Raw genomic sequence first — 15,065 nt, 5'->3', positions numbered from 1 at the left:
CAAGGCACTCTTGGTTTGCATCCATCGACCTAAAGGACGCTTATTTCCATATAGCCATCCATCACGACAGTCAGCGTTACCTTCGGTTCATCATCGACAAGCAAGCGTTCCAATATCGAGTACTACCTTTCGGCCTATCGACAGCACCAAGAGTCTTCACAAAGTGTATTGCGACGGTGTGTGCCCATCTCAGAAACCAAGGCATCGAGATCCACCCGTATATAGACGACTGGCTTTTGGTAGCGGAATCAAAGAGAACCCTTCAACGTCACATTGTCTATGTTCAGGACCTCTTACTCCGACTAGGTCTCATGATAAATACGGAAAATCAATTCTCTCTCCAACCAAAACAATAAAATATATAGGAGCTATCCTAAACTCAAACGCTACCAAGGCATACCTTCCTCAAGACAGGTCAACCATCATAAGGACTCTGGCAGCCCAAGTAATGAAACAGCATACTACAACAGCCTACACAGTGCAAAGACTGTTAGGTTTGATGGGTGGTACCGTTTGCGAGACTCAAGATGAGAACCTTCCAATTGTGGTTCAACAAGCAATTCAATCCCATGTGGAATGCCAGGCGTACCATTCTGACCTTATCACCAAGTGTCACGAAATCCTTGAAGTGGTGGACAAACAAGCACAACTTAACAAGAGGGGTGCCTTTCCAACCCTCCACTCCAACCAAATCGATTACGACAGATGCTTCCCCCAACGGTTGGGGAGCCCATCTCAACTCCCTAACAGTGCAAGGAACCTGGACAACAAGAGAAAAGACAAAACACATCAACTATCTCGAGCTGCTACCAGTCCAGAAAGCCCTCAAGGTCTTCGAGACACAAATCTCCAACCAGCACGTTCAAATAACGTCCGACAACACAATAGTTGTGTTCTATCTCAACAAACAGGGTGGAACGAAATCCCCACCACTGATAAAACTTACCATCCACATATGGGAGTGGTGCACTCAACGTCGGATATTCATCACGGCGGTCCATATAGCAGGACTAGACAACCAGCTGGCAGACACCTTCAGCAGACAGGTATCAGTAGCTCACGAATGGAGGATCCATCCCTCGATCATCGAAGAAATTTTTCGGATCTGGGGAAAACCAAAAATAGACCTTTTCGCAACGGAGGACAACACAGTTTGCGAACTGTTCTGCAGCAGGGCAGGGATAGGAAACGGATCACTAGGAGATGCGTTCCTCTACAAATGGAACCACTGCTTCCTCTACCTGTTCCCTCCGTTCCCCTTAATAACGAGGGCACTAGCCAAAATAATTCAGGACAACTCAAACTGTATAATTCTGACACCCTGGTGTCCCAGGCAGAATTGGTTCACGACATTGCTGAACAGGGCGCGGGGTCGTTTTGTGAAGCTACCCACGAGAAGGGATCTTCTTTTTCAGCACCACGGCCAAGTACATCACCCAGATCTACATACGCTCCACATGACAGCATGGAGATTAATTCCTCAGCATCGGACCTTAATTTAGCAACCAAGATAAAGACAGTTCTAGATGCAGCACTAAGACCTTCTACGAGGTTGAACTATAAGAGGAAGTGGTCTTCATTTACTACCTTTGCATTGCAAGAACATTTCCCTCCCAAAACTTGTTCGGTTAATCAGATCCTGTCATTTTTGTTGTTCTTAGTTGACAGGGGCCTGAAAGTTTCTTCTTTAAAGGTGTACCTAGCAGCAATCTCTTATTTCCGTGATTGCATTGATGTTTTCAAGGTTTTCTCACACCCGAAAGGTAAATGTTTTTTAAGGGGTTTAGCTAATTTAAACCCACCAGTAAGACTTTTTTCACCCTCTTGGAGCCTATCAGTAGTGCTGCAGGCCACCTTTCGAACCACTCGCAACAGCTGACCTACGACTCCTGACACTGAAGGTCGCTTTCTTAGTAGCAGTTACATCAGCTAGACGAGCGAGTGAGCTGGCTGCACTACGAATAGATGACCCTTACCTGGTGTTCCACCTGGATAAAGTGGTACTCCGTCCTGATATACAGTTTCTACCTAAAGTGGTGTCGGCTTTCCACCTCAACCAGGACATTGTGTTGCAGGTTTTCTTTTCCTCCCCATCAACTATCTTGGAAAAATCTCTACACTCACTAGATGTGAGGAGGACGTTGGCGTTTTATAAAGACTGCACTGCTTCGTTTCGGAAATCGCAACGCCTATTCATCTGCCATGGAAGGAACAAGAAGGGTCAGCCTGTGTCATCTCCTCCTGGCTCTCCTCCTGGCTAGTCCAATGCATTACCCTAGCATACCGGCTACAAAGACTGGAACCCCTGCTATCGATTAAGGGGCATTCCACCAGAGCCGTTTCCACATCTTCTGCCTTCCATCGTGGCATCACCATCCCAGAAATATGCAAGGCAGCGACATGGGCTCGACCAATGACGCTTGTTTCGCACTACAAGCTGGACGTCAGGTCAAGGTCTGACTGCTCCTTTGGCAGAGCAGTGTTGTCATCAATTTTCACCTAAGGACACCAACCCTCCTCTGGTGAGTAAAAGCTTGCTAATTGCCCATATGTGTGATGCACAGAGACCATGAAGAAGAAAGACAGGTTGCTTACCTGTAACTGTGGTTCTTCGAGTGGTCATCTGTGCAGTCACACAACCCACCCACCATACTCCCCACTTGGTGTCCATTAAGTATTACTTATGCTTTATCAAGTAGTTTTTTCAGATACACCTGAAGGTGTCAAAATTCCTCAGACGAGGCCTACTGGTCTCAGAAGAACTGAGGGAATCTGGGCGGGAACCCCTCTGCATATGCGCAGTAGAGGGGGAGGGGTTCCCGCCCAAAATGCCTCTTAGCTATAGAAGATTCCCGAAGCGGGGCTTCGCGCAGGCGCAGAGCCCATATGTGTGACTGCACAGATGACCACTCGAAGAACCACAGTTACAGGTAAGCAACCTGTCCTTTTCTATTCAGATTGCTGTAACTGCTTCTGTTTTGAAAGCTGTCAGAGAAGAAGCAGTCACTATCTTTGGGGTAGAGAAATTGAATGGCGTGCATTTTTAATATTAAAACAGGATTCTGGGGACTCAGGGAGAGCATCTGCAAGGTCAAAGTAGCACTTAAACCCCTGTGGTTGCTTGGCTATCTGGGTGATCTTGAGCACTTTGACAGGTGGGGAAAGTGCTCAAGTTCACCCAGTTAAGTGAGTGCACCCCTGATTCAAAGTCTTGCCCTGATCATCAGAGGTTCCCCCTTCTGGTCCACCCCACTTCCGGTCAGCAGGACCCTGTCTTCATAGAAAAATGCATCCCCTTTCACTCTTTTTCTGTTAGCCACACAAAAGTTTGACAGTTCTCAAAAGAGCTGTTTAGAAAAGACTCCTTTGGACTCCAACTGGAGGACTGAGGGAGAGGGGCAGGCGAAAACAACCCATGCATTGTAGGTGGTGCACCCGACCACAAAACAACCCACGGTGTGTAGCTTGTCACCCATTTTGGGTTAGTGTGTTGTGCGAACATGCCCAATGTTTGTCATTGCAACCTAGGATTTTGGTTAATTTGAAGCAATTCACATTCAATTTTAAATGCATGAAAGTGTGTGTGTGTATGGTTTCAGCACTTACTTTAGATCAGCCATCCACAACCTGTTGTCCTCCAGAATAACCATGCTATCTGTGTGTAAAGGGAATTTTAGTCTGAATACATCTGGAGGGTACCAGGTTGGGGAGGCTGCTTTAAATGGTAAGAACTCCTGTAAGGTGACATTTTTCTCTGATAGGTTGTATACATCTGCAAGATTAAGACCTTTTAGAAGTTCTTTCTGTTAGACCATGATAGCCTATGAAATCTTTCTAATTATGTAGCAGGGTGAGTTGAATGCTTGCTACTTCCCTATATTTTTATTCTCACTTTCAGTTGATTGTTGTTCCCCCAAGAAAGTCTCTGCTTCAGTTCCGTGGAAGGAAAAGACAGTTATTGACAGCAAGGGCTACAGAGACAGACTGAAAAGAAGGAAGGAAGGAATAAAGGGAAACACAACCTTGGTAACAACATTTTTCTTTCCTTCTGTTTCCTACCCACTTTATATGTCATATTGTGCCCCCTGCCTTTTAAATGCATTCACTTCTCTGAAATGGAATTTCTCCTTGAGATGGAAAGAGGTACAATACCCCTGTGTTACACTGATACAAGTTCAGTAAGTTGTGAAAGATCTTGCATGAGGATTTTTCATCTGGAATCTCAATGTTGGCCTGCTTGAGGCTGTGAGAATGACTGCTCAAAAAGAAACATTTTCCATAATCTAATTTATGCTAAGGCTATTTACTGCATGTGATTTACCGAGCCCTGCTGGATGAGGCCTCCGAAATAGCTTTTACCTAGATCAGTTGTCTTCACCCCAAACCACCTCAAACTTCCAATCTGCAACATAGGACCCACTTTCACAATTTTCTCCATGCCCAACATGTCAGCAACAGCTTTGCTGCAACCCATCTGGACTGATCTCACGACCCACTTTTGGGTCATGACCCACCGGTTGAAGCTGGCTTAATTAGTCTAGGTCTGGGGTTGGCAAAGTGTACGGATCAGCAACAACACTTCAATCTATACAAAGCATCCTAACAAGAATTATGCAGATGGATAAACTGTATATAACATATCATACAAAACGTTTTTCTTCCCTCCTCTCAAATGCTAGTGAAGACGAAAGGGGGCTGGACCAGCAGCAAAAGGAGCGGGGTCAAAAATACCAGTATATTTTAGCTTAAAGCTCTTACTGCCAGTAACCAAGCAGTCGGAGAGGCATTTCAACCTTTTAAAATGGGGTGAAAAACTGCACAAAAGTCAGGAATCCACCAAACAAACCATGGGGTGGAGCCATCTGCAGACTCCAGGTGTGCCAGATTTGTTCACCAGACTTGTGATTCTACACCCATGGTGTAATGTGTGTGTGTGTGTAAGAGAGAGAGAGATTCTGCAAGGAAAGAGTTATTTGGCTAAAGAACCAGCTTCGTGAATTCACGCTCCTAAAGGGAGAACTCCATCTAGATTCCATGCTTATACTTCTAGGCCTGTAACCACATCTTCTATGCTTTCTTTGATAGGGCGAGAGCTCCAGCTTTCCACTATGCAACAGAACTGTTGCAAGGTACACCCTGAGAAAGAAAAGTAATTCTAGTAAAGCCATCTTCTTTGAAATTGGTAAGGATCTCAGTAAAACTGAATCACTCAGAACAGCAGCTGTAGTAATACAATAATCCTGTATCTTGTGCTGATAAAGGACCCCTCCAGGCAGTAGCATCTCTGTATTCCTAAACCAGCCTTTTTGTTTTGTCCCCTTTCCCCTGTCATTTCACCTTTAGCTTCATCACAATCTTCTGAGGTAGGTTACAATAAGACCAAGGGTAGATAATCTGTGGTCCTCCAGGTGTTAGACACCAGCTCCCATCATGTCGTACCATTTGCATTGTTGAGAATCTAAGAGCATCTGGAGGACCACAGGTTCCCACTTTGGCAAAAAATTGGATTTGAAGTTGGATTTGCCATGTCCAAACCCAGCATTCTAACGATTACACTGCACTGATGCCACTTGCTTTCTCTGATCTTTCTATGACTTGTTTCCTGAGCCTTTGATGTGCCCTGAATTTCCACCCAATCCCATTTGTTTGCCTGCGTCTTACCCCACATTTGTCTACTTGAGGAATCCCCAACCTTTTTGGATTTGTGGGCACATCAGTGGATCGCTGCTTTGGTGTCTATCTGTTGCCTCTATGGATCTTAGGCTGTGTCTTGTTCAGCAAAAACTTTTGTTTTGGGACTGTTGGGCACTGCAACATCTCTTTAACAAGGGAGTTTCTAATTTGGCTATATGCTGGTGGTGCAATACAGCTAATGCTTCTTTTAAACATATGTTTTGGCAGTGTCCAGAAGTTACTTCTTTTTGAGAGGAGGTTATTGCACAGAAAAATCTTGTACTGGAACAGTCTTTAATATTCACTGATGTACACGTTCTTTTAAATTATTTTCCTACTTCATGGAAATTAACAAATGGTCAGTGTAAATCAGTTCTTTGAATCCTTTTGGCAGCTAAAAGACTGATATTACAACATTGGAAGGATAAACACTCAACTCCTATAATGCAATGGATTGAACTCCTGACAATGCTTTCAATATTTGAACTAGTGGTATAATACCACTTTCAAATGGATGCTTATTTGGATGTTTGGTCCAATTTTGTTGACACCCATGTATGATAGCTAGAAAATTGTATGTATTTCATAGAAACCCATATATGTATATTTTAAAAAATGGGGAAAAATTGGGGTGGTGGTAAAAAAAGGGTGCCTATTGGTATCATGTTGGGGCTCCTGGTCTACTTGGTTTTTCTAATCTAGTTCCTGCCCAAACTTTCTGTTTTGGGGGCCATGATCCAGGTACGTTGTTCACATTCCTATAAGCCTGAAGATATGTTTGATTTAAATGTTTCTGAACACAATTGCTGAATTAGGCAACCTGGTTTTTATGGGATATTTGATGGAAAGTACTAGGGTCTGAATACAAAGAGTGGTTGTGAACATGCTGGATCTCTCATAGCATTGCTGATTGAATGCTCTTTTTGTCATTTTAAGGATCGGACTCCTCTGAAGCTGCCTTTAAGAAGGCGGGTGCAATTAGTTGGTGAGTAGAGTCATCTTGGTTTTCAGCATTTATCATTTCCTCTGCTGTATATCTGAGGAGGTTAGATACTATCTCATCCTAGAGAAGGTGTTGTAATACTTCTGGCCCTCTGGATCAGTGAATTGCACCTGAGGGGGCAAAAATTCATACCTAGTAAAAATCATCAGGATGGTGCATAGAGTGTGAAGGTGTTGCCTGGACGACTCAGTTTCTCCTGCCCCTATGTCTTTATCCAATGGGAAAAGGCATCTTGCAGGCAAAGCTACACTGGCCAATACACTAGGTAGCCCTTCCCAGGCAAAGCCTGGTACCAACTGATGTGCTGGGTGGGTCATGTATTCAGCACAGTGGCTGGGGACCAAATGGTGTGAGAGGTTGTGGATTCCACAGTTGAATTTAACCTTGTACAAAATATATGCCATGACCATCCTTGGAATATTCTGTACAGTTCTGGTCACCACACTTTAAAAAAGGTATTGTAGGGTTGGAAAAGGTGATCATGTTCAACCACTATGAAGAAAGGTACAATGTCAGGGATTGTTTAGCTTAGAAGAATGCAAGTCAGTGAGACATGATAAAGGTGTACAAAATTATGTATGGTGTGAGGAGCTAGAACCTGGCATCATCCCATTAAAGCTGTACTGTAGGAGCTTCAGGACAATCAAAAGGAAGTACTTCTTCACACATCATTAAACTATAGAATTTGCTACCACAAGATGTGGTGATGGCTGCTGTATTAGAATTAGAAGGGCAATAGTTAAATTCATGAAGAGTAAAGACAGGTTGCTTACCTGTAACTGTAGTTCTTCGAGTGGTCATCTGTGCAGTCACACATATGGGCTCTGCGCCTGCGCAGGGCCAGCTTCGGAAACTTCTCTAGCTGAAAGTCTTTTAGGCGGGAACCCCTCCCCCACCGTCCACTGAGCATGCTCAGGGGTTCCCGCCTAATCCCCTCAGTTCTTGAAACAGCCTAAACAGTCTCACTGAGGTGAACCACCAGGTAATCAAAAAATGACACCATAGTGGGGACGGTGGGAGGGTTGTGTGACTGCACAGATGACCACTCGAAGAACTACAGTTACAGGTAAGCAACCTGTCTTTCTTCTTCGTGGTCACTGTGCATCACACATATGGGCGAATAACAAGCTGACTACCCGGAGGTGGGTGGTGTCAGGTGATGGATGAAAATTCAACGGATTGCCGATAAGACGGCACGCCCAAAGGCACAGTCTCTACGTGCTCTGATGTCCAGATGGTAGTGACTGGCAAAAGTCAGAGAGGTCCGGTATGGCAATACCTCTTTCAAAAGCTGTAGCAGTGGCCCCTCCTCTGGTGGAGTGAGAGCGCACTTTCCCCTTCAGTGGGGGAGCAGCAAATTCATAGGCTAATTTAATAGTCTGAAAAACCCAGCAGATATTCTCTGCGGAGATGCTTGGAGTCCCTTTTGTTTGACCCATAACAAACAAAAAATCTTAGGGATCTCCGGAGAGTCACTGTTCTGTCCAGCGTAAGTAGTGTCGACTCAAGAAGAGTTGTCGGCGCAAGGAAAAAGCTTGGCAGAGTAAAATCCTGCCCAAGGTGAAAGGAGACACAACCTTTGGAAGAAAGCTGGGTCCGGTCTAAGGACCACTTTGTCGGCATGAAAACCCGTATAAGGTGAGTCCATACGGAGTGCCGCTAACTCTGATGCACGTCTAGCAGACGTTATGGCAACAAGGAATACCACTTTAAAGTCGGTAAACGCAAATCTGTCTTTGCTAACGGTTCGAAAGGCTTGGCAGACAGTGCTTTGAGCACCACGGAAAGGATCCATTAGGGAACAAAGGAATGAAAGGGTGGAACTGTATCTTTCATCCCTTTCATAAAGTGCTTTAACCAGTGGATGAGTGAAGACCGAACAGCCCTGAATCCATAAATGTGAGGCAGAAATCGCTGCCAGATGAACTCTAAGTGAGGAAACTTAAGGCCTCTTTTAACAAGGAAAAAAGAAAAGTGAGGATGGTGGAAATAGGCTGTGAAAGGGGTTTCTCATTCCTGCTTAGTGCAAAGGAGGAGTGAGCTTCCCATTTGGTAGCGTATGACTTTGTAGTCACTTGTTTCTTAGCTGCTAGAATTATGTCCCATATATCAGGGGGTAAGGATTGACAGTCTAACATTGTGGTTTCTGCTATGAGGTCCAGAGAGCTCAATAAATTGAGGATTACTCCCACTGCCTTCGATAGCATCCTCTTCGAAGATGCTACTAGAAGCCGGTTGTCTAAACATAGGTAGACTTTCACCCAGTGTAGGCAATGAACTGCCATATATTTTGCAAACATTCGGTGGGCTGTGCTTAGGTCCATAGACGCACCCAAACTGGGACAATGATAAACCCAAGGTACCTCTGGCGAGTGTTCTGAATGGCTATATGGAAGTATGCATACTTATGTGTATGGGGCAAAACATACTCCCATCTGAGAAGCAGCATTAAGAAGGACAGTGTGTCATCTGTAATTTGCTGGTTCTAATGCAGGAAACGAGATGAGCAATGAGATTGAAAATCCTTCACCATCGAATGGTAGGTCCTCAATCTAGTTCACAGAGTGAGACCTGCTAATCATAGGTATGCATGCGAAGCGCCAGAGCACGCACCATCGCTCTCAACTCACAGTGAAGTGACGGGTCATGTAAAGTTGCTGACAAGAGGAAAGTTGTATCTGGACATCATAACTAGATAGTGTATGACTCTGGGGCCCAAAGCAGATGAATATGTTCTGAAAACTCCCCTTGGGGCTAACTGAACCAATATAGAATTGGAACATGGGTGCATAAAGAAAAAAAAACCATGTCCATTACTGGACCTTATGTAAAGATTCTGCACTTTCCAATGTCAGAGCCATCAAGAAGGGCCCTTCCAGGAATTTTTAACTGTCAGAAGCAGTGTAGGGAGGAAAAATATTGACACTAGAGTTGGCTTCTCAGTACATACAGCATGAGATACAAAATCCTTCACTTTATTTACCTAGTTATGTGTCTCAATACCAAGCCTGGTCATCCTCAATGACCTGGAAGTGGTATAAGTCCTCCAAAGGAGGTTCTGCCCTGTGTGGGTGATGCAGAAGAGAGCAATGTTGAGACCGACTGATAGTCCTCAAAGGATTGAAGGGAATCAGGTCTATTCTTATGCTCTAACTCATCTTCCCCACGTTGATCTCCTGATGTCCCATGGAATGGGGAAGAGTTAAGTAATTGTGCTGACGCATTGTGGCTGTAACAGCTGAGCCCTGTGTATCGGTCGCAATGACAGTGATCTCGGTTGTACATATCCCCATCACGGTACTGAAACCGGTATCCATGCTTGTATGGTATTCTCAGGAGACGTGGCCCATTTAACATTGTGTCCCCTCCTCTTCCAAGGGAGGCCCCCCCCAAAAATGATGACATCAGACATCATGGTAATAAAACGCTCTCCATTGAAAGCAAAGCACTCAGAGCGTAGAGACTCTGGAATGGGGACCTTGCAATTGGTGGTTAGCCTGCAAGGTATACACTGCCTGATGTGGTGGACAGATGTCCATTGGCTTTGGAGGGGAGAGATATTACATCTCACCCTCTAACATTGAAGCTGCATGCGAGATGCCCTCTTGGTATCAAGAGTCTCAGCGTTTGTACCAAAGAAGCTATTAATGTTATTGCCAATCTTGGTATCAAGTGTTCCAGCCTTGGTACCGAAGAAACCAGTTATGTTATTGTCATTTTCAGTACCAAAAGTTCCAACCTTGGTACTGAAGAAGCCAGTTATGTTATTGCCAGTCTCAGCATTAAGAATTCCAGCATCTGTATTGAAGATGCTAGTTATGTAATTGCCACTCTTGGTACGAGGGTTCCAGTCTGTACCGAAGAAGCTATATTGTTGCCAGTCTCAGCATTGAGAGATTTATTCTCGGTACCGAAGAAGCTAGTTATATTGTTGCCAGTCTCGGTACCGAGAGGTTTCAGGCTAGGCACTGAAGAAGCTAGTTATATTGTTGCCAGTCTTGGTACCGAGAGGTTTCAAGCTAGGCACTGAAGAAGCTAGTTATATTGTTGCAAGTCTCGGTATCGAGAGTTTCAATGTACTGAAGAAGCTAGTTATTATTGCTACCGAGGAGACCAGCCATGGGGACTCTAACAGTAGTGGTTAGATCTGGCTTCCATCGAACAGCAGGTCCTCTATGCGGGTGCGTGCCTGCTGGGACAGCCCTGCGGACCTTAGCTACGCATGCCTTCGTAGTGCAATGGAAACTACCATGGCTTTGAGGCGCAGTCCGTAGCATGGCGTGCTGTATTAAGCTATTGTCGAGAAAGTCTCATAGCCTCAGTACAAAAACATCTGCCAGTTCCCTTTGGTCATCTGGCAAGAATCCGGAGAGATGTAATCTCCTCCCATAAAGAGAGCTTACATTTTGCCATTGTGGCTTGGTAATTATGCGCACGAAGGGATAAAGCTGTAGAAGAGTATACTCTTCTCCCCAGGCCGTGCAACCTACGGCCTTCTTTGTCCACTGGTGCATTATTTGAGTATTATTGAGTTAGGTTTTGGGTGTGTAAATAGGAACGGCGCAATTTAGTCCTGCATCTTATAAATATATGTTGTCTAGCCTCCTCGACGTTGTGGCATAGAGGAGGGCAGCTTCCATGATTGTTGCGTTGTGCGCAGCAGCACAGGCAAATATGGAATAGCCACTGGGGTTGCTGACCCACAGTATACATCATCGTAAACTGGGTCATTAAATTTCTCTATAGGTTGGGATATTTGAGTCCCTAGGGACGTTGACATTCTTCGTACCTGATCAGTAAAGTTTGCTAAGTCATCTGAAGGGGACACCATGTCTGCAGTGACCACGAGGTCATCTGGTGGTGATGTATCTTGTGAGGAGTCCGATTGGTAATCCTCCTCCGATAGAACATCCAGTCCCATGTCTGATGTAGGCAACGTCTGCAATGTTTGCGACGGTACCGAGCGGTTGGTACTGCGGTTTGCGTCGGTTGCGGTGCGCGCCTCGGTACCGATGGTAGAGGCGGCGGTGGCATTGTCATGACATCCTCTGGGAGAGGTGGACGGGAGATCGTCAGAGGGTGGTTGTGGGTACTGATAATAGTAATCTAGGGCCAGGAGAGGGTTGGGGTTGCATTGGAGGAGTCCTGTGAGTGTTTGCTGTTGCCCTCCGTCCCCAGCAGCTGCAAGCAACCTGTCCTCTTTCTCCAGGTATTTAAAACGAGGCTTCTAGAGGCACCTTGGCCAGGAGAGGGTTGGGGTTGCATTGGAGGAGTCCTGTGAGTGTTTGCTGTTGCCCTCCGTCCCCAGCAGCTGCAAGCAACCTGTCCTCTTTCCCCAGGTATTTAAGCCTTCAACATCCTGTAGGCGCGAGCCTGAGGCTCTCCGCCGTGGGCAAGAAGCCGCTACCTAGAGGTCTACGGATAGTTGAAGTAACGTTCCACAATACTCAGACACCTGGAGATTCAGTGTTCTTTGGATGCTGCTAGAGAAGCTCCCCCACATATCAAACCTCTCAGGGTGTACAGAGGAGGGGGAAGAACCAAACAAGAACTAAGGGAACCAGGGATCAAAAGAACCACGGCCATTCAGATGTAATAGCAAAAGGAATTACCAGAAAGACATTGGCCATTGATTACTGGATACCACTTCCTGTGCCTCGCTGGGCTTATTTCTGCTTTCTGGTTAATAGTGTGTAACATCATAAAGAACACAATGGTCCTCACCAGAGGCAGATATAAACAACAAGGTCTGGTTCCAGTCACTGAAGATGTGGTCTCCTATACCAAGGCCCAAAAACAATTAAAAATCACTAACTTTTTTCCTATCAACTCTGAGGAACTTTTAAATCTAACACCTGAGACAAAGACTCCTGATAAGGAGGTTCTAGACTGGTCCCTGGGACCTCAGAGTATAATGAGGGTCATGGACTGGGAAAACCCAGAGGAACACAGATGCAGTTTAGCTGCAGAATTCGCATCTGTGGGGTTCCCCCTTGCAGAGACTGGACATCTGATTTGCTCGTCTGAAACTCCACAAGGCAGCTCAAAAAGTTCTGTCATACCGACCTGCCCGGATGCATTTTTGGGCAAGAACTTCGATTCTTTACCCCCATATCGAAACATTCACTCTATCTTCTCTGATGACAAAGATCCCCATGTGGTAGCCAATCTGCTTAGCAGCCAACATGAACTGACCAAGAGACTATTTACGAGCTGGGCAGATGATATATCTCTGATAAAGAAGTTTCTCTCAGAATGCAAGGAGCTTCTTGACTACATTAACAGTTTTTGCACTAGGCAGATCTAAGAAAGGAATCCAAGGCAACACAAGTGAAATTGAAAGTAAGACATCTGAGCAAAAACCAATGTCAAATTCCAACCTTCTAACAACACTGGCTGAAGTATACACAAGTATACACTGGCTGAAGTATACACAAGTATACACCTCCCCTGAGCTTGGAGGTGGTTTCAGAAATGGGGATGCGTAAAACTGAAGCACAAACAAACAATTCTACTATGCCAAATAGGAAGGTGGGCAGGAGATTGGCCAAGAAGAAAGGGGGCAGTAATCTAAAAAAGACCAAAAATGTGAAAAATGCTAACTCTGTAAGATACAAGAAAATGGAATTCAAGAAACTTTTTAAACTGCTTGACAAAAGTCCCAAGCAGAAAGCAGATTCAAAAGTTAAGGAAACCAAGAACAAGGAAACTATTGGTGATACTGACAAGCTCCAATCTGAAATTATATTTGATACCCCCCTACAGCCCATCCCACTAACATCAGTACAGGATCAGATCCAAGTTTCTGATACACAGGATCCTTGGACACTAGCCCCATGGAGAAAGAAGCTCCACCAGACGAAGAGCATAAAATACTCCAGTTGGAACTTAATATTGAATCGCCAGAAGTTGGTATTAGTGAATTATCCCAAGCCTGCAGGTTTTTTAACCCAGCACGAACGCAAACGGCACTTTAAAATAATCTTGGATTCCGTTTTCCCAAGGCTGGTTACTTTAAATAATATTGTCCACGTGGAATACTTATACTATAATTATACACATGCTCGTGCTGTGGTTACCTTCAATGAGTGGGGCAAGGCCAAAACTGTATATGACAGCAGAGGAGCTTTTGCTGGGAGGGGCATTTTTTTCTCAAGATTTTTTGAAAACCTGATACCTCTGGCTTTAGGTCTTTCCAGTTCTTTATACCCAAAAAACACCTATGAGAAGGAGACATGTGCCACTACAAATTGAATTGACTTTGATACCACAGACGGAACTCTCTTTAGCCATAAAGGTATAAACACCCAGAAGTTCTCAGATAGTAATGAAAGTCCCATTTATAGCAGTATAAGGGTGTCTCCAAAAAACCAAGAATCACTGCTGGACTCAAGAGGATATAATATAAAACACCCGGAGCACTGTGGAAAGAAGCAGACCAACAACTCAGTAAACTTGAATAACTCCACAGATTCAGTGACGGCCTGTAGAATTCCCATTCACATGGTCCACAAAAGGGCTCCTACTCTTAAAGGCCAAGCTGATCAAAAAACAGCATGGGATCAGTGGTACAGATGCTATAAGGATGATGAACCCTATACTAATGAGGAGATAGCTCTTTTGGACTCTTTCTGTGCGTTGGACCTAGAAGCGCAGAAAGATATCCTGAGGCGTCTGACGTCTTTGAGAGAACATTTGATAACCAGGCAAGCAGAATGTGCAAGCCCGTTGGCTAAGAGAGAAGCACCCGGGTCAGTAGAGGACCGTGCCCTAACCCACCAGAAAAACGATCAAACCAGTGGGAGGGGAGTTGGAAATGGCTCCAATGGAGGGGAGAAAGGCTCACAGAGAGGTCTGGGTATAGCAGAATTTACTCGACAGGATAATAAACTTGTGCAACGTGACCCAGTGGCCAAAGAGATCACTGCAAGTGCCAGCAGACTAAAATTTCCAATATGGGCTGATATGCGATATTTGGAAGAAGAGGAACTAGGATCTCCAGAAAGGCCTGCTGAACCTGTATACCCCCTCATAAAGGTGATGGGACCAGTGAAAACTAATGTTAGCAAGATCATGACACAGATGGAATTGATTGAAGAGCTGGAGGACTTGAGGCCATCATCAGGGGCTGAGGAAATTGCAAAGGAGCATCAGTCACTTATAGGGGGAGTAACTTCATCTGCTTGTCCCAGAGTGACTATAACAACTCAGAGCTTCCCGCAAGGGGGGTCTGCACCAGTTTGACAAAAAAAGTGCCACTGTAACATATCACAAATAAGTCTTCTTTCCTGGAATATTGCAGGTTGGCTAAGTAAAGTGGTAGATCCCCCCTTTATGGAATTCATAAAAAAGCATGAGATTTTACTTTTTCAAGAGACGTGGGCCAGGG

The 15,065-nt window shown here is 44.9% G+C and overlaps 2 protein-coding genes across 3 annotated transcripts in view; both read left to right on the top strand.

The window, feature by feature from the left end:
- PIP4K2B (phosphatidylinositol-5-phosphate 4-kinase type 2 beta) overlaps positions 1-15,065 on the top strand; it is a 453,863-nt gene that overhangs the window by 318,405 nt on the left and 120,393 nt on the right. The gene's annotated exons all lie outside the window — the stretch shown is intronic.
- Positions 1-15,065, top strand: part of BRCA1 (BRCA1 DNA repair associated) — an 85,568-nt gene that overhangs the window by 27,340 nt on the left and 43,163 nt on the right. The window contains exons 6-8 of the mRNA XM_063127425.1: positions 3,899-4,026; positions 5,086-5,182; positions 6,610-6,658. Coding sequence (XP_062983495.1) covers positions 3,899-4,026; positions 5,086-5,182; positions 6,610-6,658 — 274 coding nt within the window. The remainder of the gene's footprint in view (positions 1-3,898; positions 4,027-5,085; positions 5,183-6,609; positions 6,659-15,065) is intronic.

This window comes from Elgaria multicarinata, chromosome 1 (genome assembly GCF_023053635.1).
Source record: "Elgaria multicarinata webbii isolate HBS135686 ecotype San Diego chromosome 1, rElgMul1.1.pri, whole genome shotgun sequence".
NCBI classification, from domain to species: domain Eukaryota; kingdom Metazoa; phylum Chordata; class Lepidosauria; order Squamata; family Anguidae; genus Elgaria; species Elgaria multicarinata.
Note: the sequence above shows the minus strand (reverse complement) of the source record. Positions and strands in the feature narration are given on the sequence as shown.